Source organism: Camelus dromedarius, chromosome 12 (assembly GCF_036321535.1).
Source record: "Camelus dromedarius isolate mCamDro1 chromosome 12, mCamDro1.pat, whole genome shotgun sequence".
Lineage (NCBI taxonomy): Eukaryota > Metazoa > Chordata > Mammalia > Artiodactyla > Camelidae > Camelus > Camelus dromedarius.
In genome coordinates, this window is record NC_087447.1 from 24,451,221 (window position 1) to 24,478,389 (window position 27,169).

The window sequence follows — 27,169 nt, forward strand, 5'->3', positions numbered from 1 at the left end:
TTATACCCATTTCACAGACAAGGAATCAGAGACTGGTTTACAGTGAGTTGCCCAGGGCTTGACCGTTTCTGCTTTTTTCAAAATTCCCAGACCAGTGATACTCCTCTGATTCTGTTTGGCAAAACCTCCTCTCAGTTTGGTGTGGGCTGGGAGTGGGCACAGTTTAGACATAAAGTAGAGATGATGGAAAATAAGGGGAGGCCACAGTAAATTCATGTAAAATACATTGATGGCCTCCCTCCATAATTTACAAAAGTCTAGTCAAAAGTCAGAGAATGAAAAGAATCAATTTCTAGATTTCATTATATAATGAATGGCTTTCACTGAAGTGTCGATTTGTCCTGTGAAGACAAATTCTGCCCTATCACAAATTTCCCTATTTTTGAAACCTGCAGAACCAAAGCAACTTAATACCCTCTAAAAGAATTTGTTTCTGGTACTATTAATTCTACTTCCTAAATACTCCTTTCCAGAAACACCCTACATTTTCGCATTTATCCCAGGGTAGGATTCTGGAGCAGTTCACCTTAAGAAATCAAGAGACCTCTCAATTCTTGGGACACTGACTTATTCACAAGAGTAGAACCACAATAATATCAGTTTCACTTGAAACCAGTTTTGTCTCAAAAGACTATTGAGAGGCTCGCCAGTTTTTTCATCATGCAAGTCTGTGGCCATGAGCCACATTAAGAGCACCTGAGCTAAGATCACGTGTTTCAATTTACAAGTATTTATCATCAGCTGAGCAAGATGTTGTGCTAACCGCGCCTTGGTCAGAAGTCACTTCTTAGACCCGGCAGCAGTATCAATAGGACTGGTGTTGGGGTGGGAAGTGGTCGGGGCAGGTCTGGCCAGCCCGCCAGGGTTCCAGCAAGCGCGTGCTCACCTGACAGGGGAGTCAGGGATGCCCCCTCCTCTCTGTGGCCATGTCCGAAGGGACCACTCACGTGCTGGCTGCCATACTGGGAGGACTGGCCAATTTCAGGCTGTAGTAGGTTCCTTTTGAAGGACCGGCTCACTCATGCTCCCTCCTCTGGGTACAAGACCCCAGCAAAACCCCTCACTGAAAGGGTTGGTTCAGGGGTGGGAGGTGGTGCTTGTGTCACATGACCCTGTCTCCTTGGTTACAGCTGATTGTCGGCATCTGACCCAAGGGTGGCTCAGTATAGGCAGATGAGCTGGACCAATCCAGTTCTCAAGAATTTGCAGGGAGGATGGCAGCCAGAGAGGGCTGCGTATGGAAAAGGAGACGTTATGTGGGGTGGGTCCTGGGGTGGGTTCTCAGCTACATGTACACTAAGGAGAAAATTGAGAAGGCTAGTGGAGAAAAACAGAGATGAAAGCCCATATGGAGGGGGAAACACCAGAGGGAGGACGGCCGTCTCCACCCCTCCTGTTGGGAGCTGTGCTCTGTCTCCACGCAGGCGCCCTGCACGGGCGGGCACTCCTGGGCTTCCTGCGCTTTTTGCTCTATTGCACTTTGCAGATATTTCATTTTTACAAATTAAAGGTCTGTGGCAACCTTCTGTGGAGCAAGTCTTTTGCACAATTTTTCCAACAGCATGTGGTCATTTTCTGTCTGTGTAACACTTTGGTAATTCTTGCAATATATCAACATTTTTCATTATTATATTTGTTATGATGATCTGCGATCACTGACCGTTGATGTTACTATTGTCATTGTTATGGGGCGCTGCTAGCTGCAGCCACATAAGACGACAAACTTAATAAATGTGTGTGTTCTGACTGCCCCACTGACTGGCTGTTGCCCCGTTTCTTCTCTCCCTCTCCTCAGGCCACCCTGTTCCCTGGGACACAAACAATATTGAAAATAAGCCAGTTAATAACCCTACAATGGCCTCTTAAGTGTTCAACTGAAACAAAGAGTTCCACGTCTCTCATTTTAAACCAAAAGCTAGAAATGACTAAGCTTAGTGAGGAGCACATGTTGAAAGTCTACACAGGACAAAAGCCAGGCCTCTGGCACCAAACACTTGGCCAAGTTGTCAATGAATGCAAAGGGGGAGTTCTTGAAGGAAATTGAGAGTGCTGCTCCAGAGACCACACGAATGATAAGAAAGTGAAACAGCTTTATTGCTGATATGGAGACAGTCTGAGTGGTCTGGATAGAGGATCAAACCAGCCACAACATTCCCTTAAACCAAAGCCTAATCCAGAGCAGGGCCCTAACTCTCTTCAATTCTGTGAAGGCTGAGAGAGGTGACGAAGCTGGAAGGAGAACAGTTGGAAGCTAGCAGAGGTTGGCTCATGAGGTTTAAGGAAAGAAGTTATTTCCATAATATAAAAGCGCAAGGTGAGGCAGCCAGTGCTGGTGTAGAAGCAGCAGCAAGTTCTCCAGGTGGCTACGCTAACAACGGATTGTCAGTGTAGATGATTGTTGGAGGATGGAGGGAATGAAAAGTGCCCCCCGAACTGAAGAGGCATCTCGAGATGGGAAAACACAAGTCAGGCTGCTCGGTGTAATCAATGGATGAGTTTATTACAGGGTAACTCACTCACAGGGTGGGATCGGGTGGACAAAAATCTGGAAGCATTTGGCAACACTGAAAGGTCACTGGCACAATTTTATAGTTAACGTAGGGTATGGGGGTATGTGCTTGGAAACAGGAAACACATTCCTGAGTCAATGGGTAGCTAGTCTCATGGGCATCGGGAATCGGTCAGGGAGGGTCTTCATCACTGGGGACTAGAGAGCATAGAGGCCACCTGGTCCTAATGATTATGAAACAATATTAACTACAAAACCCTTGATGACAGAAAAGTGATTCACTGCACAGTATAGTCCTGGGTAGGGTCAGCAAAAGGACAGGAGAAATTGTAAGAGTCCAAGATGGCGTCACTTATGCTAACAGCCATACAATAAAACAGCCTTATATTAGAAGGAGATGTCAGTGGACTTCAGTGGAGGAAGTAACCACAGATGTAGTGGAAACAGCAAGAGAACTAGAATTAGAAGTAGAGTCTGAAGATGTGACTGAATTGCTGCAACCTCATGATAGAGCTTGAACAAAGAGTTGCTTCTTATGGATGAGCAAAGAAAGTGGTTTCCTGAGATGGAATCTACTCCTGGTGAAGACGCTGTGAAGGTTGTTGGAAAAACAACAATGGATTTAGGAATTACATATGCTTAGTTGACAAAGCAACCACAGGGTTTTCAGAGTATTGAATCCAATTTTGAAAGAAGTTCTACTGTGGTTAAAATGCTATCAAACAGTATTGTCTCTGTAGAGAAATCGTTCATGAAAGGAAGAGTCAGTCAATGCAGCAAACTTCATTGTTGTCTAATTTTAAGAAATTGCCACTGTCACCCCAGCCTTCAGCAACCACTACCCTGATCAGTCAGCAGCCATCAACTTCGAGATGAGACCCTCCACCTGCAAAAAGATTACCACCTGCTGAATGCTCAGATGATGGTTGGCAATATTTAACAATAAAGTATTTTTAAATTAAAGTATGTAATTTTTAGACATAATGCTACCATACATTTAATATACTACAGTAGAGTAAACATAACTTTTATATGCACCGCAAACCCCAAAATTCACGTGACTCACTTAATTGTGGTGGTCTGGAGCCAAACCCCTAATATCTCAGAGGTGTACCTCTATTTGCTCAGTCACTTCCTACAACTGAGCATGTGGGATTGGGTTTCTAGTCCTCACAAAGGTCCCTCACTAGAATACCTTCAAGGTTGGACTAAATGGCTGAATTTAATTTCTAACACTCGAATCCGAGTCAGTCATTGCTCTAAGCTGAATTACTATCCTTCTCTAAGAGTGTTTGGCTGTATTTCGTTAGGGAAGTCTAAACTATTTTCTGATGTGTAGTAGAATAAATGGATTAAATTTAAATTCTGTTCTCAAACTTTAAAAATAATTTATTATTATTTTATTAATTACTTTATTAAACGGTGACTGCCTGCGCGTTGTGTAGAAAAAAGAAGCTTATTTATCTCCAACCAGTATTTACAGCTTTGGATCTATTTCATTAATTTCTGCCTGTTGGGGAAGGATTTCTTTTAATCAGATATTTAAACTTCTCCTCCACCTCTACTCTCTATCAGAAGTTTTTTATTTTTAATCACAAATCTAACTCTTCCCTAACCATTCTTCCATCAATAATGCTCAGAAATTACATGTGCTTTTGCTAAATTCTGAAATTAACAAATGCACAATATAACCTCTTCTGGCACCAGAGAATGGACTCCTACACAATCTACCTTTTCTTCGTCAAAAGAACCGTGGGCTGGGCGGCTTCTAAACCACAGACATTTATTTCTCACAGTTCCGGAGGCCAGCAGTCTGAGATCAGGGTGCCAGCAGGGTCAGGTTCTGGTGAGAGCCCTCTTCTGGGTTGCAGACTGTCAACTCTTATTTTATCTTCACGTGGCAGGAAAGAGGGCAAGAGAGCTTCCTGGGGTCCCTTCTTCAAGGGCATTAAGCCCATTCACGACGGCTCCCCGCATGGGCTAAGCACCCCACAAGGCCCCACCTTCTCCTCCCCTCACACTAGGGGTTGGGATTTCCACATAGAAACTGGGGGAGGGACACAAACATTCTGTCCACAGCACACCCCGAAAGAAGCCACTTCCCGCTCCACAGGTAACCGTGCCATCTCAGATCACAGGTACCAGGGCACACGATAGACTGTTATGTTCCTGTACCACCAGCCTGCCTCCCCTAGTGCAGAACACGGACTGCGCCACCACATAGTGACAGTGACAGGCAGCCGTGGCCCTCCCTGCCTGCCTGTCTGGCTCCAGGATGCTGAGAGAGGAACACACTCGAGTCTTGAAGAGCAGTGGAGAACATTTCCTTGATGGCACTCTCTGGAAAAAAAGCCAAAATGCATTTCTTTTCATGAATGCAGAAAACTCACATTGAAACTAGTTCTGAAAAATGTTTATTACGCCACAAATGCACTGTCCTCTATACACTTTAGCTGAAGTTCTTTACATATTCAACCGTCTTTTATCTTCACAAGGATGTACGGAGTCCCTCCTGTGACCCTTGCCTACTTTTGCAACTTCCTGGCACAGTTCGGGAAACACACCATAGACGAGCGTGCAGGCCATGTGGTGAAATGGAAAGCAAGCCGGATGGTGAGTCAGCGGGCCTGGGCTGGAGGCCCCGGCAGGTCACTCCACTTCTCTGGACTTGTGCTTCCCTCTCCGAGGTCACCGAGGTCCTCTGGGCCTTCTTCAACTGTCTGCAGGGTCATAAGGAACACAGATTCTCTGGGCTCTCATGGAACTCTATTTTCACTCCCATGGGGCACTTCTGACTGTCTGCCTTTCTTCGGAGTCAGCTTCCAGGTATCTGTCAACTTCATGAGGTCAGGAGACTCTTCAGAAAAGGGATCACATTTTAGACATAGAAGAATCTAACAATGGTGGCCATCTTCACATTCACGGACAGACTGACATCTCAACTTAAGGCCTTCCTCCCATATACTGTTTTTAAACCTGCAGTGTCTAGTTTAAGAGAGCGTCTGCTTTAGCACGCTATATTTTTCATCATCTCTGTTAACTAACTCAGTATTTTGTGGGATTCTGCAAAGATCACAATGAGTATTCTCCATCCTCTTAGCAAGCGGGAGCCATACCACCACCCACTGGAGGCTCCTTCTCTGTGTGTCACTGGGGCCTCCAGAGTGCAGACACTGTCTTTGAAGCATGTGCATATATTTTAGTTACACTAAGATCTTGAAACTTCATTTTCACATACAGTATTTTCAGGCATTTACCAAGTAGACAAAGTACTAGGTTGATATCATTGCACTGATGAAATATTAATATCATTGATAAGGCGGGACAATGTAGCTGACTTTATCAGACTCATACCATTTGCATGAAAAGGCTGAGTTTCTTTGGCTCTTTGTTCATTCAAGTGCACTGAATTCCTATTTGGATAGACTTAGGCATTGTGTTAATCTGTCAATAAAATCTTACACTGTCCACAGTGTTTTGCAAACTGATTTAGGTTTTGGACTACAACAACTGGCCATTGGTAGAAATATACCATATATACACATGGAGATTACAAAAATACATTTTATTTATAGCTGATTTTTTTTTAAGTAACAAAAACTAACACTATGAAAGATCAACCAGCATACCAAAAGGACACTACCTAATATCATCTGAACAAGAGATCTGTTTGGGGATTTCATGACACATCATCTCCAGAACATTCCAGAAAGGGCAATTTGCCATTGGGAAATAAAAAACAGCTTCTTTGAAAAGTCTGTGCTTTGACAGTTTGACTCTCCCACTGTAATCAGTTCCATTCCTACTCTTCACTCAATTTTTAAATTTCCACCTTCTTCTCTCAATAAAGACCAAAGAAACTCATGAAGAGAATGGAAAGATGGGCTCAGAGGGAATGGATGCAAGCTGAAGCTGGATGGGTCACGGGGGAAGGCAGGACAGGACCTCACTCTCCAACAGACACCAAGAAAGCACCCGACACTGAGCACAGCTCCCAAAGTGGGTGAGGGAAACACGGTGTCCCCTCCCCTGGGCTCCCTGAAGTCAGTAGCTGTTTGCTTCTGCGTGTGGTGTCTCGGGGCTGCAAGGCAGTGTCCACCCAGAGCTCTGGGGGCCGGCTTGCCACGCCAGGGAGGGTGATTTACAACATCACGGTCCCAAGGTCAGAAGCCTGTCATTTCGGCACATGTCCTCCTATGTCTATCAACTACGGGGAGGAGGGTGGGAGGGGATTGGCTAGCTCCATACGCCTTTAAAAATGTTATTTACATTAAAACGTAAATCAACAGATTTTTCTACATTCAGAAGCTTCTATAAACAGAGGCTGCAGCCTGGGGAGACTGGATCCACTGGTCCGCTTCTAATAGGCATCAATGACTATTTCCTTTCGTACCACTGGGCAGCACATGCTGGATGTTATTGTTGAAGAGACAGAGGTTTTCTTGCAAAAGTCAATGTGTCTATTATCCCAAAAAAGAGAGAAGCTTCGTTCTCAGGCCTCCTTCATTGCAGGGCAAAGAAAAACTGTTTTTCTTTTGTAGGATCCTAAAAGCTCTTAGCACCGATTCTCTTTCAGTTGGAGCCCAACTTGCAGAATACTCTGTTTCCAAGCTGACAACACCTTTTCAAAAACCTGTCAACACAAATCCATCACTCCCTCTCATCTTCTCTCTTTCTTGGCCTTTGTTGAATTAATAGAGGGGAAAAAAGAGTCAGGACTATTTATAGGTGAAGTCATTGACAGTACTGATTTTCATCCAATTTATTTGACTTTGAATATGAACCTTTAAAAGAAAAGGACTCAAGTTTCTTGGCTGGAGTCAGTGTCTCCCTTAGAGACCAGAGGTGATTTGAAGGATGACAGTCATGGCTGAATGAGAGTACAGTCTGGTGCTTAATCACACGCCTGCATTGCCTTGAACACAGAAACAGAGTTAACATGCAGAGGTCACCGAAGATAGAGCTATGTTCTCCCCCTTCTGGTGATTTATTAAAATGTGGCATTGGACAGGAATCTGCAGATGAGTGAGTGTCTCTCGTGACTAAGGCTCCAGAGGGAAATACACCCACACTTTGAACATCTAATATAACAGAGTATCAAACATATGGTCCCATGTGGGACTTCTTGACAATCAGTTGAATCAGCCGAGAATCCAGTTGTTCAAGAGTCTCCTCTTTCCCAGAAGCCCCACTGTTCACTTTTTTAGAAACCAAGGCTGAGAAAGACTCACGCATCGTCTGTCTCCAGTCCTATCACGCCAGGCTGGAGAAACCCAAAGACTATTTCCTCTGAGTCTGGAAGTCCCACGGGGCTAAGGCATTAGACCTGGAACTCAAACATGTCTGTCTGTTTCTTGGCCAGCTTGGCCACCTCTTCCCGGATGGCCTTCACGAGGGCAGCCGTGGAGATGTTGGTCAGGGGTGTGTCGGACGGGTCGTTCTCCGCCAGGCTCTGCTGCGAGGCCGCCGTGGAGGGCACCGGGGCCTGCTCCAAGCTGGGGTGCAGGCCGGCTGGCTGGCTGTACTGGCGAGGGAGCCTGGAGGGCGAGTTCTGCTGACATCGGGACCGGGGGTAAGCCTCGATGTAGCCTGGGAGGGGGACCTGGAGAGGACAACAGGAGAGAAGACAAGGGCCTGGGGTCAGGAGGGGCTCAAGTCATAGGACACACTCATTATCAGAAGCAGGAGGGGATCGGAGATGATGAAGAGACTTGGAAGAAAATGAAGGCCATGCACCATTGTACAGATACAAAAGCTGGACTCTGGAAAATAGGTGATTTGGACTCACCGGATATGCTGGTTGCAATGAATTAAACAGGTGTTTTAAACCTGGTGCAAACAGTTGGCACATACCTGAGCCTACATCTGAACCTATCTGAACCTTCTTTTTTAATATAAACACCATCCAGCCAACAGAATGTTGTTCTCTAAGGACCGCAAAGGACTCACAGGGATTTCCCACTGATGATAGCAGCTAACACTGAATGAATCTGGTGTTGAGGGCCGTCCAAATGTGATCTCAGTTAATTTTCAAAGCAACAACCTAGGAGGTAGGTGTTTTTGTCCTTATTTTACAGAAGAGGAAACTGAAGCAAGCAGTGTCACAGTTGAAGGTGACACAGCTGACAAGCCACTGAGACACACTGGCTCCAACGCTGGTGGTTAGTCACTGCACTATAATGTCATAATCTTGGTTTCTTGAAAAAATTCTCTCTTTTCATTAGAAGTGGAAGATACACAGTTCTGTGCTTTCATACATGAACATTTCTAGTGGTAAGGGCAGGGCAATGATTTGGAATTCAGCATCGACTTTCCCACAGACGTGGTGCCGCACACTAACTCACAGAAAGCCTGTATATCCTACAGTGTCTGCTGCAACACTGCGAGGCAAGTGCCCACGGATGACGTAGGCACGGGGTGCTCAGGGAATGGGACACACGGGGGGAGTCAGGTGGCTTTCTGGGAGAAGCAGCGTAGCTGAGTCTGGAAGACGAAGAGGCTGATTCAAGGGAGACAAGGTGACAGGGGCATTCCCAGCAGAGGGAAAAGCAATGCTGAGGCTTGGTGGTCCATAGAGGATGGGGCACCCAGGGAGGTTCAGTGAGTTGTTCTGACCAGGGAGGGTGTGCGGGGTGTGGGAGGAGCTCAGGAAGGCAGGCAAGGCCAGGCTAGAAAGCCACTGAGTGCCAGCCTGGGGGTTAGGTTTTCTATGGAGTGCTTCTGAAGAATACAGCATGTTTCCATTCTTTACAGAGATGCTTTTTGGGGCTCTGGTGAAGATGCAGTGAGATGGGGTTGGGATGATTCAGAGATTCTGGGTGGGTGACTGTGGAGCAGGAAAGCAGGCCCTTCCCAGTCCCTGCCAGATGTCCTGACAACCCCTCCTGAGAAACCTGGCTGGGGAGCCACGCATGTGGTCAGCAGAGGATGGGGCTGGTTTTAGGAAGGACGCTCTAGGGGTGGGCCCCTGGAGGCCAAGAGGAGACTGAGTTCTACCTCAGTGGGCCAGGTGAGAGCCGGTGAGGACCCAAGTGAGGGAAGAAGTGGTGGGATGGATGTCCCAGAGTTGGGGGCTTTCATTTCCCCATAAGACCTGGCAAAGAAAGACAAAGTGGCAAATAGGTGTTAATGGTGGGTCTTTGTACACGAGGGCTGGCTTATTTCACACGCATCTTAGAGGAAAATCAGAGTCAGGCTGTCTGAGTCCTTGGGCTGCAGAAGCCAGGAATGCACAGGTAACGGGATAACAGAGTGCCAAGGCCAGGACAGGGGCCTGGCCTGTCAGGTCTCAGCTCATCTCCCTTCCTTTCGGGAGAACTTCCCCAGCCTTGTAGTAGCCAGGGGCTCCCTGTAGGGTGCGTCTGTGCACTTTCTCTAGGTCATTGCTCGTAACGCCATCACCTGTCTCAGGCATCCACCCAGTGAAGGCAGAACTGTGTCTCACCTGCTTATTACTGGGCACCGGTGCCCAGAATTGTGCATAGTACACAGGAAGGAGTGTCTCAGAACCTAGGGTTCTGAGCAGCACAACTGAAATCATGACCATCTGGGGCCATATGTTTGTGAAGGAAGCTGCCACAAACCCTTTCACTGCATTTCAAGTTCAGCTGCAGCTGAGAGTCAGTGTCCAAATCTTGAGACTGCTCAGCTCTGCAGCATTAAGCCTCTTGGTGCTGGTGGCTGGGACAGGCCAGGGACACCTGACTCCACTGAAGTGGCCTCAGGGTAATATTCAGAAGCGGGACAAATGAGCAGATGGGACACTCTTCCTCCCTTGTGGTAGATGCAGGCTGCTGCATCACAACTTGCCGGCCAAAATCCAGGCTGGCAATCACTATTCCTTCCCTGGCCAGTGTCCAGGGCGGGTATCACCTACTGATCACAGCACACTTTCCCGCTGAGCCTGGCAGCCCCATGCCAATCCTTCTCCATCCGGCACCAAGGATGAAACGTATTTGTTAAGCCAAGTCCAGGTGATTTTACGCAAGCTAGCTCTTTATGTCTGGATAACTGGGATCAGGAAGGTCAGATATCCAAATGATGGTAGGGGCTTTTTTCTTCTCACACAGATGTGGAGGGTGAACATTTCCCCAACGGAGGATCTTTCTCAAGCTGACAACTGGTCCCTCTGAGCCTCCTGTGCTTTCACTGTGAGAAAGCACCTGACCTCCCCTCTTGGTTCCTGGCTGCCATGCTCCACGCATGGGCACGCTGCCCTGCTCTCCAGGTGGTAATTGGGCTCCAGGAAAGACCCATTTAGGCTGCAGCAAGCATTTTCCTCGTGAAAACAACTAATAGGAAACCAGCTCTCCCCCACACTGGGGGGTGGCATGGCAATCAAGTCATCCCATCTGGAAGGTTAGGTTTTGATTTGCTGGGTTCCTCTTCCTTCACTTTTAAGGCAACATGAACCCAAAGGTATCTGGATGTCACCACAAGCTTGGCTAAGTTATCATCTGTAAGTATCATCCTGAGGACAACGGCCTAGGTTTTGTACATACTTCTGCTGACTCCTGCAAGGTACCCAGGGAACTCTGCACGCAGAGGGTGAGCCGACAAAGCTGCAGGTTTACTGCCTAATTAGCACAAGTTAAGTATCATCTACTTCCTGAAAAGTACTTAGACTGCAAGTGGAATTATGGAGTCAAACTCTGAACTAATCAACTCACACCCAGTGACTTCAGCTGTTTGGAATAGTGGCACATGACAAAGGAAGCAAAATAGGCCCACAGACAAGCAAAACAGATGCCATACACACCCACAGTAAGATCTTCAGACTTAACAGTAGGGAATCCCTCTAGTTACTCACTTAGAGCTTATTTACTCCAACTCTACAACCACTTCTAATGAGCGCAGACATGCCTCATTTGCAGATAACAGCATATCGGGAAAAGCATATTGAAGGGTGAGTATATCTCTGATAGTGGGGACCTTGGCAGCAATATAAGGTGTGAGCTGGGAGCAAGATCAGAGAAAGAAAAACCATATTAAGCCTCGTAATAATTCCAAAAATTATAGTAGCTTAAAGATGTTTGATGTAGGGGCAATAATCCTACAAACCATCAGCACCCATCTTGTAAGTGTCATTTAGTATACAGTGAGGCATAATAATGATGCTGAATAATTTGTTAAAGACAAATTAACTTACATTCCTCTTTTAAAGGAGGAGGAAAGATTTCATTAATTCCAGAATTTTAAAATTCAAGATGCATATATTTTGAAATATTTTGGAAACTAAAGGGGTAAGCTTTGATCATTAGGATTATCAGTATAAGGAGGGTAGTTTTACCCCGATGTCTTTTAAATGTGGCAGCACTACAATAAGAACGGTCACCAGCACTGAGGTTGAAATGAACCTGCAGCAGTAGAAAGGATGGACCTCCGGGGTTTGGACAGAGAGAAAAGATGACCCAGGTTTTGGGCATCAACGTGTTTCCTAAGTTGAGGATGTATTTCAAATGCTGAGACCAAACCCTAAAATGACATACAGCTCCAGGGGGCCCTCAGGTTCAGCCTAGGAAGACAGCCCGCCTTTCTCGTCCATGATGGATGGTCTCACACAGGGACCGGGACAACCCACTCCAGAGACCATCATTGTGCTATTTTTGTTTGCTTGTTTTCGGTTTTTTGTTTTTCACTTGGCAGCCCTTGACAGGTGACTCAGAGTGTGAATATCCAGGTTCATCTGGTTGCTGCTCCTCTCTGGTCCAGGCTGGGCCAGGCCCACTGTGCCATAAACTCCTACTTGGATAATGAAGGTAATGAAGGAAGAAATCAGGGGACCATGTCAAGTTAGTCTTCAGCTGGAAGACAGGCAGAGAGCCTTAAGATCTGCATCCAAAGTAATTCAGTCCTGGGTTTCTAATACTTCACTTTCTGATATTTCATCTAAAATGTTCACAGTATTTTAAAGCTGAAAGGAACAAATTTAGTAAAGGCTTTGGAGCCAGACAGATGCAGGTTTGAATGCTGGGCTTAGCACTTTACTAAGGCTGTGAGGTTTTAGACACATCGTGTCACCTGACTAGGCCTCAGTTTCCTCATCTGCTAAATGGGACACATCATGGGAATAATTATACCTACATGATAGGCTTTGTGAAGATTAAATAATATAAATAAAAAGTCTCACATGGTGTCTGGCACACAGAAACTACTCCAAAAGTGGTAGTTATTATAAAAAGGTATCTGATTAAGGTTGCCTCCTAGGAAGAGGTGGAATCTGACCAGAAAGCAGTTCTCAAACTCCTCAAAGGACATCCCACTCACCACACTGTCTCCGCTAATGGCTGACTTGAGCCACCTGGTTGGTGGGAGGGGGCCTGAGATAAGAAGACACTCAGTCTCAACCTCGCATCCATTTCCTCCCTGAAGCGTGTCAAGCAGGTCAAGTTGTGAGGGAATCAGCGAGGGTCTCACCGAATCGGCCCACTGGCCCGGGAGCTCGTTCTCTCCCGCGTAGGACATCCAGGCCTGGTTCCTGTAGGACGAGGGCGGCGTCGGGATGAAGTAGCCGGTGAAGCCAGGTCTGCTGGCAGCTGGGATGGCGAACACAGCCGGTACCGTATTGCCTGGTATGGAGGAGACGGACAGGCAAGATTAGGCCAGTGCCTCGATCACGGGTGGACATGTACACAATGGGGGAAGCTGGGAAACAGGGGAGGACTCTGGCATCAAGGGAGGGTAGCACACCTCCACCTGCAGCCCCAGCCCTGCTCACCTGCCCAGACAGTAGTGGAGGCATCACCTGCTGTGACTCAGACCTGGCTTTCTAGAGAAGTCATGGCTCAACTCCCCTTGCCAAGCCTTCACCAACTCCCCCATCCCCGTCCCAACACCCCTGATCTGCTGGCAAGAGGAAATGACACCTTGGGGTCCAGGTGTTTTCCTCCCAGGAGGATGGGTTTGTTTTTTTTTTTTTTTAAGAGCCAAGAAAAGGAACTAAAAGGATTGGATTTCACTGGCGGAATTTCTGAACACAGTGAATGCTTTAGTAATTGCTGACAACCGGGTGCTTGCAGTTTTAGTCTAAAAGGTATGGTTTGAATAAACTGAAAAAACCAGTAGGGCATGTTCAAATCTTGATGTTCATTTCAGCATTGTTCATAATAGCAAAAAACTGGTAAACAACCAACACGTCCCTCACTAGGGGATAGGATAAACCGGCATTTCATATAATGGAATACCATATGGCAGTGCAAACAAGCGAGCTAAAGCTATGTGTGTGTAGCAACCTGGTGAAAACAATGTTAAGTCAAGAAAACAAAGTACGAAAGGAAAGGTAAGCTTTATATCCTTTACGTAAATTTTAAATATATAAAGCATTAATATATACTGTTGTATATGAATATATATTTAGTGAAAGGCTAACACCACTGAAGGACTGTGATTCCCTCTGAGGAGAAGGGGAATGAGATGGTGGTAGATAGTTTAATGCTTTAGAGATATAGATAATACTTTTTTTTTTAAGGCTTGAAGTCTGGTAAAATGTGAACATCCATCCCGACTGTAACCTATCTTAATATTTTATTCTATTTCAGATCTTTTTAAGAAATAAAGGCAGGAGCTCTTCTAGCCAGGGCTCCTGCAATCGAGGGGATGCAGGAACTCAGTCACGTTGATTCCTGAGGGTGGCTTTGCGGGTGAGGGGCTGGGGCAGAGGGTGGGCTTCTTCCAGGCTTTCCTCCCCTCGCCCACCTGAGTAATTTAAAGCCGACTGATCCAACTGCGCCACGGACACGGGGCCTCTGGACACCTGCGCGAAGGAGGCGCTCTCGTGCAGCTGGGCGGGCTCGGGCCCCGCGGACTCGGCCATCCTGGTCTTGCTGCCGATGTCCGAGGTGGACCTGGGCGGGGAGAGGGGCCGCCTTAGTCGCCTCCCTGGACCGCGGGCGGGGTCCCCGGGGCAGGTCACGGCCGGGGTCCGCCTCAGCCTCCAAGAAGCCCTACGACGACGGCAGCGTCTTCAGGCCTGGATTTGCCCCCCGAATAACAAAGGGGGCCAACACGCCCAGACCTGGGGCAGCCGTCGCGGTGGCCGGAACTGGAGTCATTTTTAGATATTCAAGGTCAGTGCTCCCCTGAGGGTGGCTCTCGTGTCTCTGGGGAGTAGAACACTTAATTTGCACATAAAAATGAGCCAAGCAATTAGCGCTGGGTCTCTTCTGGGGATGGTCGACCCGGCAGGTGATGACATCATCGGCAGCCAATGGGAAGGCTCCGTCCGGAGTGCGCTGTCGCTCCCCCTCCTGACACCGCGGCGGGAGACCCCGCAGGGCTGCAGGGCTGCAGGGACTTTTCCTGCTGCTACTGGCAGGAAGCAAGAAGCCCAAGACCCTGGGAAGTTCAGGCTGCCCCCGGGAGCAGGAGCCTAAGCGCTTTCTAGGTACTATGAATGAGAAAACGCTTTTGTTGTTGTTGTTCCACAGGCAAGCAGAGAGTCTGGTCCCTTTAACACCTGTTTCCACTTAATGCTCAGAAAGCCATGTAAGAAGAGGAGGCTAGGGAGGGGCTGGGGGCATGGCTTCTCCCCCTAGTATAAAGGGTTCTTTAGCCAGGCCCTCTCTTCCCTTGGCAGAGGCACTCTGGGCTCTCCTAAAATTAAAATGGAGGGAGGCAAGGCAGTCACAGCAGGTGCCAGGCTACCAGCCCACAGGGCCACCCTCTGAGCAGAGAAGCAGCTGTCACAGAGAATAACAGCCACAGCAAGGGAGTGGGATGGGGAGACAGAGTTCTGGGTACCAGCTACCTCCTCTCTCTGAGCCCCAGTTTCCTACCTGAAAAATAAAAGGGGAGGATGATTCCATGTCGAAGGTTCCTCCCTGATTTAACCCTCTGGATTCATATGGAGGGCAGTGACCTCCTGATATTTGGCAAAGATGTCAGACAGTACGGAAGTACATGGGAGGAGACTGGTGGTTAAGAGAAGAAATGAGAAATAGGTGCTGGTCTTCAGCAAACGTACCTCAAATGACGGATGAAAAGCTCCTCAGAACCCTCAGGAGTAACTGACCCCCAGGGAAAGTCAAACACTGAAGCCGTGAGGATTTAACAACACACACACCATGGTGGGTGCTGGAGATTCAGTAGTGTGGGGTCTCCCTCCCTTTCTCCACCCCTCCTTCTCCTGTTTGCTCCTTCCCAGAGCCCTGGCTTCCCACCATCTGCTCGTTTAGAAAACCATTCCAGGAAAATCCCTGGGTTGTGTTCCATACACTCAGCTGCCGTTGAGGACTCCCAAAACCGTTCAGATCATTAGACCATTGCCCTCAATTTGCAGATAAGGAAACAGGGGCCAGACAGGTGAGGCACCTTGCCTGGAGTTACACAGCAAGTTACTGGCAGGTTAGGAACTCTGGTCTGCTGCTTCCCACCCCACCGAGCTCAAATGGGGTCAAAGGGTGATGTCTACACACAGCTTGGCATCCTCAATCACTGGAAATGAGGGCAGGGTTGTTTTGGGGGAAAACTCATTTCTCTTCACCATTTTCATGAAGTCAGACCTATGGCCAGAAATGTGGTGTGATTAGCATGTTGGGGGAGGCTACAGCAGGAGGGTCTGGTACAGGTACAGAGACCTGTATGCACCCGAGGGCATGGCTGTTTCCCCTGGCCCTGGATGTGACGACTTCCAACGTTTCCCAGTGCTCTTGGGGATTATTTCTTGTCTATTTGTATTTAAAATGTGCGCTTTTTGTATTATTACAGAGTAAAGAGAATGCTGAATATGTGTTTCACAACGGACATATCTGGGTTCCTGTGCCTTCAGCCTCCCCCTGTTGGAAGTCAAAAGTCAGGGTGAGAGTCCAGACACGCTGCTCCCTGGCCCCTCAGACCCCACCCCTCAATAACAAAGGGCCTTCTGGGTGCACACACCTGGCAGGAGGTGCCCAGATGAGGCAGCTGTTGGGATGACCTGAGCTAGGGTAATGTTTAGATGTTCAAGGTCAGGGTATGGGGCTTTCAGGGTATGGGGCAGTTGACCTTGGGTTTCTTCAATTGTGAGTTCTACAAGACTTTCTATTTTAAGTGCTAAGACAGTAGGTCAACCCTCCGTGGCCCCTACTTCCTTCATGGTACTCGGGGTGCCCCATGCATGTGGTTGTCTATACAGGTAATATATCCTGAATGGGGCAGAGCATGAAAAAAATCTGTCAGGTTGGGACACACAGGACCAAAACCTTTGCAAACATTCCAAACTAGGCAAAGAAAGGAATGTGTTACCGCCTGAGAGAAGCGACAGCCACCGGGCCAGTCCGTGGAGGTACAGGTGGAGGGGGAGAGCCCATGACCATTTCAGGAAGCTGGGAAAACCTGTAGGCCTGTGAAAGAGACAAGCACATAGAGGGAGATGTGTTAAAACCCCGGTGCCGATCAACACACAGGTTCTTCTCAATTTCAAAGAGAAGCAAACTTCTGAGAGTCAGACTTTCCTTCCTCAAACTTTTTCCTTTGATCTTCCTTAACATGTTCCCCCGGCCCCTTTTCTGTCTCATCTGCCACCACTCTCCCCTTTGCGGGGCCACTGCAGGCAGAGCCCTTCAGTTGTGCTTAGAATCCACCACGTGCTTTCCCACCTCAGGCTCTTGTACCTGCAGCTCCTTTCCCCTGGGATGCTTTTCTCCCAATTCTTCCCATGGTGCCTTCCTTCATTTCATTCATCCAGCCCCGTATTCCCGTAAACCCTACTTAATCTAGCTCCATATTCTGTTTTATTTTTGTCATAGCAGTTGTCACTCTGGTATCATACTGTTGCTTGTTTATTATCTGCCACCAACTAGACCGTAATGAGGGCAAGAGCTTTGTTGTCCACTGGATCCTTGCACCCGGAACAGTGCCTGTGATATCACGGACGAGCAGTAAATATTGGATGAATGGACAAATGATTGCGTGACTTACTTTCTCACTTATGGAAAGTGGGTTTAGTCAGGGAAAACAATGTGTTTGGAGTCAGGAAGTATGGGTGGAGGTCCTGGTTTGCTGGTGAATACAATTTATGTCCCTAAGCAAATCAGGTGACCTCTCTGGGCCTCAGTGTCCTCTTCTGAAATGGGGACAAGGATGCCTTGCTCAGATGGGTGGGTGCTGAGCTCAGGCAAGACAGTGTATGTCTAAGTATTCTGCGATCTATAAAGCACTATTTAAAAATAAGGGATCAGAACTGTCATAAAAGTGAAGACTTCAACATGGGAGGGAATAAAAGGAAAACGGCCAGAGACTGGATCGGAGAGCCAGGCTATAGCCTCCTTGAGCAAGAGAAAATCTAGAAGTGCTCTCTGTAAAGAGGCAGCTTGGCTAGTGCTTCTCATTTGTTTTTTTCTTTAGGTATCACAGCCTGTCAGATCTCTTAAGGAACAAGATGACAGGACTTTCAACCTGAAGTCATCCAGACAAAAAGTGGCAGCAGAGAGAATCCATAAACAGGATTCTTTAAACTGAGAGAGGTCTTTTCCCTCCAGCATTGTGGCAGACTACCTATTTGTAAGGGCCAAATTGCAAGATGTAAGGAAAATCCTGAGGACTCTGCTCACCACCCACCCCCTCCCCCATTTCAGCAAACTAACCATGAGCTGAAACCAGAAGTAGAAATAGTGAGCAGGCAGCAAACATAAAAGGTGGAGTTGCCTGGAAGACAAATGCCATACTGGCGATCAATTAAGATATCAAACCTTGGGACAGGGCCAGGTGAGGCAGGTGAAACTGAGACCCTCACAGCCAACCTGGAAGGGGTGAATATTGGCCCCTTCCGGGGGGGGGGGGAGGGCGTGAACCCTCCCAGGCTCAGGCAGAAGCAATTGTAAATCCTCTTTGAAAGAGAGTGCCCTAAATTAGGCTCTGGGGACTGGCACAGATTAAGAGGAAGCAGAGTTCTTAATCAAAGACAACACGCCAGAAAACATAAGAGAAAGTCAGTTGAAAATACAACAGATTTAGACCTTTAAGGACTTTAGAGTTTGAAATTTCCAGATACAAAACAGAAAGTAACAGGGTAAGAAATGTTTTAAGAAAATTATTGGCCAGAGAGAAACATTACCAGGAATGATCTGACAGATTTGAAAAAGAACAAATAGAACTTTTAGAAGTGAAACTTAATTACTGAAATAAGACTCCATGTAGGGGAATTAAGTAATAGGTTCACCACAGATGATGAGAGAATAAACTAGAAAATGGAACTGAGGAGATTACTAAGAACGAAGCACAAAGAGATAAGGAAATAGAAAATACAAAAGAGAAGTAAAAAGTAACAGAGGATGAAGTTAGAAGGTACAAAATACACCTAAGGAAAGTCCCGAAGGAGAAAAGCTGGAGAAAGGAGAGGCAATACTTGAAGAAGCAATGACTAAGACTTTTCCAGAACTGACAGAATTCAATAAATTAATCATTTCAGGAAGTACAATGTATAACAAGAAGGCTATTAAATAAAATAAAACATACACCTCGATACACTGTAGTGAAATGGTAGGATACCAAAGGCAAAGAGAGGATTTTCAAAGCAGCCAGAGAAAAAAGGCATATCACCTATAAAGGGATGACGTTTAGACTGACAGATGACTTCTCAACAGCACCCAGAAGACCACAGAATGCAATGTGTTCAAAGAAAATAACTGTCAACCTGGAAGTGTCTTAGCAACAGTAACTTTCCAAGACAAGAATGAAAGCATTTGCCCAGATCTAGTGAGCAGACTGAATTGATATGGAAAGCTACAGCACCATGCTTCATCTCAGTTCTTAGCATCAGGAAACTATTTACATACACTAAGGTAGTGCTCAGGGAACCCAAATCTTAAACTCGGCTGGATCCTAACTTCCTTGGGCTTCAGCAAGCATGTCTATCTCATCCTGGCCCTCCTACCTTTGCAAGCAAAGTGCTTTGCACCTAACAGTGCTAGACAGCTACTCGTTGAATAAATGTTGAGTGAGGAGTCAAGAGACCCAGGCTTTCAGCCTGATTCAGCCATTCACGTTCTGTGGACATGTCATTCAATCTCTCCGCACCTCTTTTTTGTTTTGTTTTTTGTTTTCTTTGTGAAATAAGGCATTAGAGTAGCTCATGGGCTCCCAAACAAACATTTCTTTAGCCAAGAAACCATTCTGACATAACCCAAATACAGAACCAGATTAAAGCAGAACTTCTCTGGTTGAAGGTGGGGGTGGGGGTGCCTGGGTGAAATTGGCCCTTTGCTTACCTGCATGATGACACCCAGGGGGACCCCCATAACCCTATGGTTGTGCAGAGTTTGAAAATCTTTGTGCTGGATGTCCTTCCAGCTCTGCATTCCATTATCATCAATAAATCAGCAAATAAGGACATGCCTTTCCCCAAATAGAGAAAGGGGTTTAGAGCTCCTCTTCTCTTTTTTGGCCTCTCATGCTATCAGTAGAGGTGGCAGACAATGTATTTTTATCCCTGGTTCTTGGAAGGCTTATTCCATAGTCAACACAGTTTTCCAGCCAAGAAAACACTTTCTATGCCTGTGTCTGTCTTATAACAGTTCACCGAAGAACTGATTAAAAGTTCTGAACTTTTGACAAGTACCAAGGAAATTTCCTTCTTTGGACGATTTTTCTAGATACAAAGCAAAACTGCACAGGAGATCAGACAGTCCCCTTTGGCCTGTATCCTCAGGGCTCCCGGGCAGCCACAGGGGCCACACGAAAAGCAGAAAGGCCACCTGTGCCCTGTGCTCGAGGGCTGAGGGACTCCCCCCACCAGTGTCTTCCTGCCTCCCCCTGTGCAGTTGCCCCACGGCTCTCAGTCCTCCTGGATTCACATCCTCGCTCCCCTTTCCGTGTGTTTGGAACCTGGTTCCCCACTGGCTGCTTTGTGACTGGGATCCCACTGGAAGTGATTGCTCAAAACTGTTTCCCGGCTCCAAGTTCCCAGTGGCCATGAGGTGCCCAGATATCATCTTTTGGGAACGCTGCTCTCTGGCTAGAAAGGAGATCAGACACTCAGAACCAAAGGCAGTCTGTAAGTAGGTCTCATGTCTCCAAGGTGGAAGGAGCCTGTTTAGGACAAGAATAGGCCATTCTTTGGGCTCAGAAGTTTGTAAAAGTAGAAGGGAAGAATGTGACCTCAGTCTGCTCAAAGTTCCAGTCCCCATGTCCCTGGGGAAGGGGTGGGGAGGTGGGTCAGGGCCACTCCTTCTAGGGACCCTAGAGGAAGAATCAGCCTAGGTGAGCCCCACTGTGTGCCGGAACCCTCCTTGTGTGTGTGCAGCCATCCGGAGGAGGATCTGGTCGAGATCGACTTCAGGGGTAGCAAGCTAGGGGCGAAAGGTCAAAGGGGGTAGCCTGCAGCTGGAGGAATAGGTCAGGGGGTGTCAGGCTTTGCACTGGTAGGAGAATGAGGACTGATGGGCCAAAGTCACCCACCCCTTATTGGAGACCCTTGTCCAGTGCAGTCCAGCCCCCGGTCAGAGTGGATGTGCCAGTCTGCCAGTTCCTGCCCGCAAGGCTGGCCTCCACTGCATGGTGCCCCGTCCACCGCCCTGTGCTGACCCTGAGAACACTGCTCCGGGCAGAGCAAGTGTCCACCTAAGTCCATGTGCAGCTGTGGGTAACTTTACATCCTGGGGCAGGAAGCAGAATCTTCCAGAGGATAGTTCTTATTTAGTTGAAAACAGAGGACATGGTCATGGAAGATGACCCAGTGCTTCTCTTGACCTGTCAGCTCACCAAGAGTTACTGATAGAGCAACCCTGTGGCTTCCAAGGCCCCGGGAATCACAGAAAGTTCAAGCTGGAAAGAGCCGGAGACACTGAGACCACACCCCTTACCTTAACACAGGGGGATACTGAGGCCCAGAGAGGTGAACTGACTTACTCAAAATCACACAGCCAATTAAGGGCGCTGTCTCACAATTCTGAGCTAAGGGTGGCATGGTGCGGAGGGCCTGGGTTTGGAATCAGACAAAACTGGGGTTGATCCTGGCTTGTTCTTTACCAGCTGTGTGACCTCAAGCAACTCACCTTCTCTGCACCTGCTTTCTCGTTAGGTGATGAAAGTAACAGTATCATACCCCCATTTCAAAGGCTGTCTGAAAGACTCATTTTATATGTTACTGTAATATCTGACACTCAGTAGGTACTGAATTAGTGATATTCTCTTCCTGCTGATACAGGATACTATTTTGATATAGTAATTATAGAAGCCAAGACTTTGCCGCCACGGTTCCTTGAATCCAGGGCCCTCCCCTTGCTCCAAGCAGGGAAGGAAGGCCACAGCCAGGAAAGATGGCCCAAGAGCCAACTCTTATTGGCATGTCAAAAGCCAAAGCTATTGAACTGCAAGAGCTGAGGATTCTGAATATCAAAAACATAAGCCCTTAAAGCACTCAGGCCTAAGGCTGATGCCAAAACAAGAGATTTGGGAGAAGTGAGGAACAGTTAGATCACTCTGCTCCTAGATTAAGTAAACACCCTTCAGGTAGGAAGGCGAGGAGAGCTGGAGCGAGGCAGGAGAGCTTAGATGCTGATGGGTCTGGAGAAAGGGCACTGTGTCCTGCTCAATCTTGGAGCACAGGGGGATGGGGAGGTGGAGGACAGAATAAATATAAGGAAGATGCCAGAGAGGGCAGAGGGGCCAGGATGTGTGTGTGATTGTGTGTGTGACAGATGGAGACAGAGAGGGAGGAGGGCGGGGTCTGGAGACAACTTGTGAGCAGGAGGACCAGGATACAGCTGTGCTCTACCTGGACTACCACATGAAGGCAAGATGGAAACAAGGAATTCCTGGGACGCATTCTCAGAGAGCAAAGTAGGACCAAGTACTGGAGCCTTCTCCCTCCCCCACCCCAAACACACACACACACACACACACACACTTAACCCAGAGATGGGGACAGGGACCCTAAACTGACTGAGACTGCACTTTTGGCACTAGAAGATTACAGACAAATAAAGTTACATGTCTTGCACACCTGAGTTTGTGAGCTGACATCCATATTCTCCAGACTTCCTCGCCTACCTCCCTCTCTCCCGTCCCACGCAGGCTTTCCTGATAAACTGTGGTTTTCCTCACCCGAATGATTTCTCTCAGCTTAGAGGGGATGCATTTGCCAGATGCTGGGCGCTCTGCTGGGGATTCCTCGGGGCAGTCCAAAGGCAAAGATCCCCAGCCCGGCCTGTCCCAGGTAACACAGAGTGACCTAGCTTCACGGACTCCTGGGAGTCGGCCGATGTCCCATTGTATGGCTGTTAGCATAACTGCCACCACTTTGGGCCCATAAAGTTCCTCCTGTCCTTCCACTGACCCCACCCAGGACTGTACTGTGTGGTAAATCACTTCTCCGCCGTCCAGGGCTTTGTAGTTAATAGATATTATTTAATGATCATTAGGTCCAGGTGACCTCTATGCTCTGTTGGTCTCCAAACAAAGAGAAAGACCTTCATGATGTATTCCCTGCGCCCACAAGATGAGTTACCCATCATAAACCTTGACTTAGGAATGCCCTCCCTGTCTCCAAGCATGTACTCCATACCCTAGGTTAACTATAAAATTGTCACAACGGCCCCACTGTGGTGTGGAGCGCAGCTGCAAATGCTTCTCGACAGCCACCTGCCTGATCCCTACATGTAAGTTACCCTGTAATAAACCAATCCATTGACTATATAGAGCTGCCTGCTCCAGATACCTTCTTGGTTCCGTGACTGTTTTTTGTTCCCTCCATCCCCGAATACCCGTCAACACTGCTCGGGGCAAACCCTCTCCCATTGCTCCAACTTCTCCAAACTGCCAATGACTTTTGTGTAATAACTGATATTGAATTTCCTAGATGGGAGCTCATAAAAGATTCAAATTTGACTTGGAGAAACACTAGAAATGTCACATTTCCCCAACCCAAGTGTAGTGGTGGATGCAAACTCACACCTGACAGTCTGCATATCTCATCATGAACGAAGGTTTAGGAAGGGGTCTTTCTGGTTTTTTTTTTTTTTTTTTTTTGAGGGGAGAGGAGGAAAAAGGCTGTAATCCTCTCAATTTCATCCTAATAGAAAGTCTCTCTTACAAGGGGCAGTGATAGGAATGGGCAAAGTCCCAACAAACTGGATACACTGCCTTATAAGAAGATCACATTGTGAAGTTTTGGAGATTCGAGTTCTCATCAGAGCCTGGCACAGCCTTCTGGCCCACCGGCCAGAGGGTGGAAAGAACATGGGCTTTGAAGTTAGACAGCCCTAGGTTCTAACTCCAGGTCTGCCTTTTATAGCTGTGTCATCTTGAGCAAGTTTCCTCACTTCTCCAAGCCTCAGATTCCCATGGAGTACACAGGGTGGTGGTTAGATCAGGAGAGACAATGTCTACGGAGCACTTAGCTTAGTGTCCAGTATACAGTGGGTGCTCAATAGATGGTAACTGTTGTTGTTATTATTATTACTGTTAGTTGCACCTGTAAGGACTCTGTGGGGAAGACATTTCCACCCCGCTGCCTTTTTCGGAATGCCCTGCTCTGACACCAACAGGAAGGCTGTAGGATGTTTTCATTCCACTTGGCACAGACCCATTACGGCTGCTGGCAAAATTGGATTGGTCATTAGGCAACAAGTCCAATTTCTTCATGGATTCAAGGGGTAAAATATGATCAAGAGTCTCTGAACTGCGCTGCACAAATCCCCAGCTGCCAGCAGTAACCTTCTCCGTGACATAAACGCCATCAGCCTGGCTGCGTGCATTTAAAACCATCAGCTACCAATTATTCTCCACAGAGCTCGGAGCGCTTCCTTTTCGGAAGCTGAAAGGTAATCATAGTTATCATTCTAAACTGCCACCTTGTCCATTGATTTCCACATTACCATAGCACAAGGGGGCTTGGCAAGAACTTGGGTTAAGAATCATCATCTCGACTGGAGTGTTAGCAATTTCCCCTTTCATGAAAACAACGGCCGCACGTGTTGTCGGCCAAAGGAAACCCAAATAACAAAAGCTCTGCCTTCGATGTTGTTCAGTCTGATGGCCCATCCCTGTCCTGTTATTTCTCAGTCCTTTTCCATTTTTTGGTGGCCTCATTTGGTAAGTAGATAATGTTTTTGCCCTTTGTGGCACAACTGCCAACCCTGAATTATAACAAACAGGACCATCTAAGTTTTCCTACGTCCCACTGTGAAATTTTTAGAGGGTTTTGTTAAACTGAGGCATAACGAGTGTGGGTCGTGGCACCTTCTTGCCTGTCACTGGAAGACTCATGCCGGTTATTTCCTCTCTGAAACCCAGCCCTTTTCATGGATCCTCCAGAATCTGGCCTCCAGCCAAAGGGACAGGTCATTCTTGAGAATCATATTTAAACAAAGTGACGCTTCTCTTTCAAGAGCATGCTCTTAACAAGATTTCAGAGAGCAGAAGGAAAAGAAGATGTGGTCTCAGAAGGGAAAGGGATATAACTAGTGGAACCCAATGAAAAGGAGAGAATATTTTTATAACAATGACTACCATGTTATAGAATCATTTGATGTGCCAGACACCATGAACGTACTCTGATTAATATCAGCTAACAAGTATTGGGTGCTTACTAGGTGCCAGGACTGTGCTAAACATTTTACACAAATGATCATTCTTTCCTCACTGTGACCCTCTTCCCACCATCATTTTATGGCTGAGGGATCTGAGATTCAGAGTTAGTCACTGGCCAAGGTCACTGAGATGGTGAGTGCCGTTCCAGTTTGGGTTGAGGGAAAATCCAGGGACATGGTCAATGTCTGAAATCAGAAAGGATGAGCCAGTGAAACTGAAGTCAGTATGCATCAGTATAGAATGGATACAGGTAACTCCTCCCAGGGGCCAGCCACTTTAATAGGTAGGTATAAATGCAGTAAGATTAGAGTGTTTTCTAAATCTCAGTGAGAAAACCCCTTCTTCCCCATAAAAGAGAGTACCAATTTAGTGGGCAATCAGTTAAGAAAACTGTAATTGTGGGAACTGTAATATGACTATCTTGGGAACGTATTTTAAGGTAACAGATTTGCAAGGCTCAGTGAGTATTTTCCTAGCTTTCTGAAAAAGGGATATTTGGACTCTCCTCTGATGGGAGAGTGGCCAGTGGTGGTCCCAGAGCTGCTGACCCTCTCCTGGAAGGCAGTGCTTCTTGAACAGACCCAGCAAAGCTCCCTGATGGCAGAGGCAAACTGCTATTCCTGAGATCTGGGCTTTGCCCCAAAGCCTTCTATTTTAACTTAAAAATTGTATTATGAATTCTGCATTGCATTCCACCCGTATCTCAGAAAATGGAATGCAAAAAAGATGTTCCACGTTCACCCTATACTATACTCTCTAGTTTTGCATATCATAGACCAAGAAAGATGACTCCAATACCAAACAGTTTGCCTTCTGATAATGTCTTATTTTCCCCAGATTGGCTTTTACTTAAGGGAAGACCATGTTGACCAGCAAACAAGTATTCTGGCCCACCTGGTCATCCAGCTTCTACTGCAGGTTTGTAATATTAACAATAAAGCAGTTGTTGTGTTGTGAATTTAATCAGCATGCTCTGACCACCCTGGAGTAAATGGACACAACAGAAATTCTGTGCCTGCAGACCTAAGGACAAACTCTTGCAGTGATGATGACCCCACCCAAGTACAGACATCCCACCCCAGAGGCTCAGTTTGAAATAAACTTTGGTGTCTCCTGCTAACGCTTACTCAACAGGGAAAGATTGGCCCAGAGACTGCACGGCCCCCTAACACGGGGCTCTGAACTGCGTTTTGACATTTGCATGAGGTCCTCACACTGGGGATAGCAGAAAACCACCAGTGCATGAAGAATGAGGTCAGGTCTTCCCAGGAGGGATAGAAAAGGAAATTTATTCTAAAATGTATTGGGCATAAGGGCCTCCTGTGTGCCTGTGCCTGGATCATGGGTGGATCATGGGATGAGAGCCTAGTGAAGTTTGGCTCCAAATCCCAAGGTGGCTTATCACTCCAGTCCCCACTCTGAGACCCCTGTCAAACACCGTGGGCAGAGCTGACCTGATGACGACAGGCAGGCGGGACGTCTGACTTACCGGCCGGGGCAGACTGTACTGGTACATTTCTGGGCGGTAGGTGGGCACCCACTGCACCCCGGCCCTGGGCCGCGTCATGGTCCCGGGGGCGCTGGTCACCACCTCCGAGTAGGGCAGGTGCTGCGCTGAGCCGTAGGCCTCCTGGTGCCGGCTCTGGCCTGCGTGGCCGGCGGACGCCAGGCTGAAGGCCTCCTCCAGCAGCATGTGCATCTGTTGCCGGACCTCGTCGATGGAGGGCTGGGAGCTCAGCGTGGAGGTCTCCGAGTGGCCTTTCACCTGCCTCGACCTGCCGTAGCCCCGGGGCTCATTCACTCTGTCAATGTTGGTCTCCTCTATGAGTTCAGGCTCAGTCTGCGGGATCAAACACATGCCCATGATTTGTTAGTTAACTTTCCTTCCCATTAATGTTGTCTGTACCTGGCACTGACATGTTCAGTTTGGACCAGTGGTATTAGGCATTTGTGCTAATTTATGTTATACTTGAGGCGCCCTCTCCAGGAATTCACACCAGAGGGTAGTCAGCCAGCATTCTATCCACGAGGCCACACCAGCTACCTGTGTGAACTTCAGTTATCTGGAGCTTAAGTAATGTATCAGGCTTTGCTAATTAGCATAATGAGGGTGAGATATGGCTTTTCACTGATGGCATTAATGGTATTCTCTAT

General features: G+C 47.4%; 1 protein-coding gene across 3 annotated transcripts in view; it reads right to left on the bottom strand.

Moving 5' to 3' along the window:
- Positions 1 to 6,059: 6,059 nt before the first annotated feature.
- KIAA1549L (KIAA1549 like) overlaps positions 6,060 to 27,169 on the bottom strand; it is a 237,327-nt gene continuing 216,217 nt past the window's right edge. For all 3 annotated transcript variants that reach the window (XM_064492463.1, XM_064492462.1, XM_031459821.2), the window contains exons 17-21: positions 26,505 to 26,855; positions 16,730 to 16,827; positions 14,204 to 14,352; positions 12,926 to 13,077; positions 6,060 to 8,111 (exon numbers count right to left, since the gene is read on the bottom strand). In XM_064492463.1, coding sequence (XP_064348533.1) covers positions 7,830 to 8,111; positions 12,926 to 13,077; positions 14,204 to 14,352; positions 16,730 to 16,827; positions 26,505 to 26,855 — 1,032 coding nt within the window. In that variant the 3' untranslated portion in view covers positions 6,060 to 7,829. The remainder of the gene's footprint in view (positions 8,112 to 12,925; positions 13,078 to 14,203; positions 14,353 to 16,729; positions 16,828 to 26,504; positions 26,856 to 27,169) is intronic.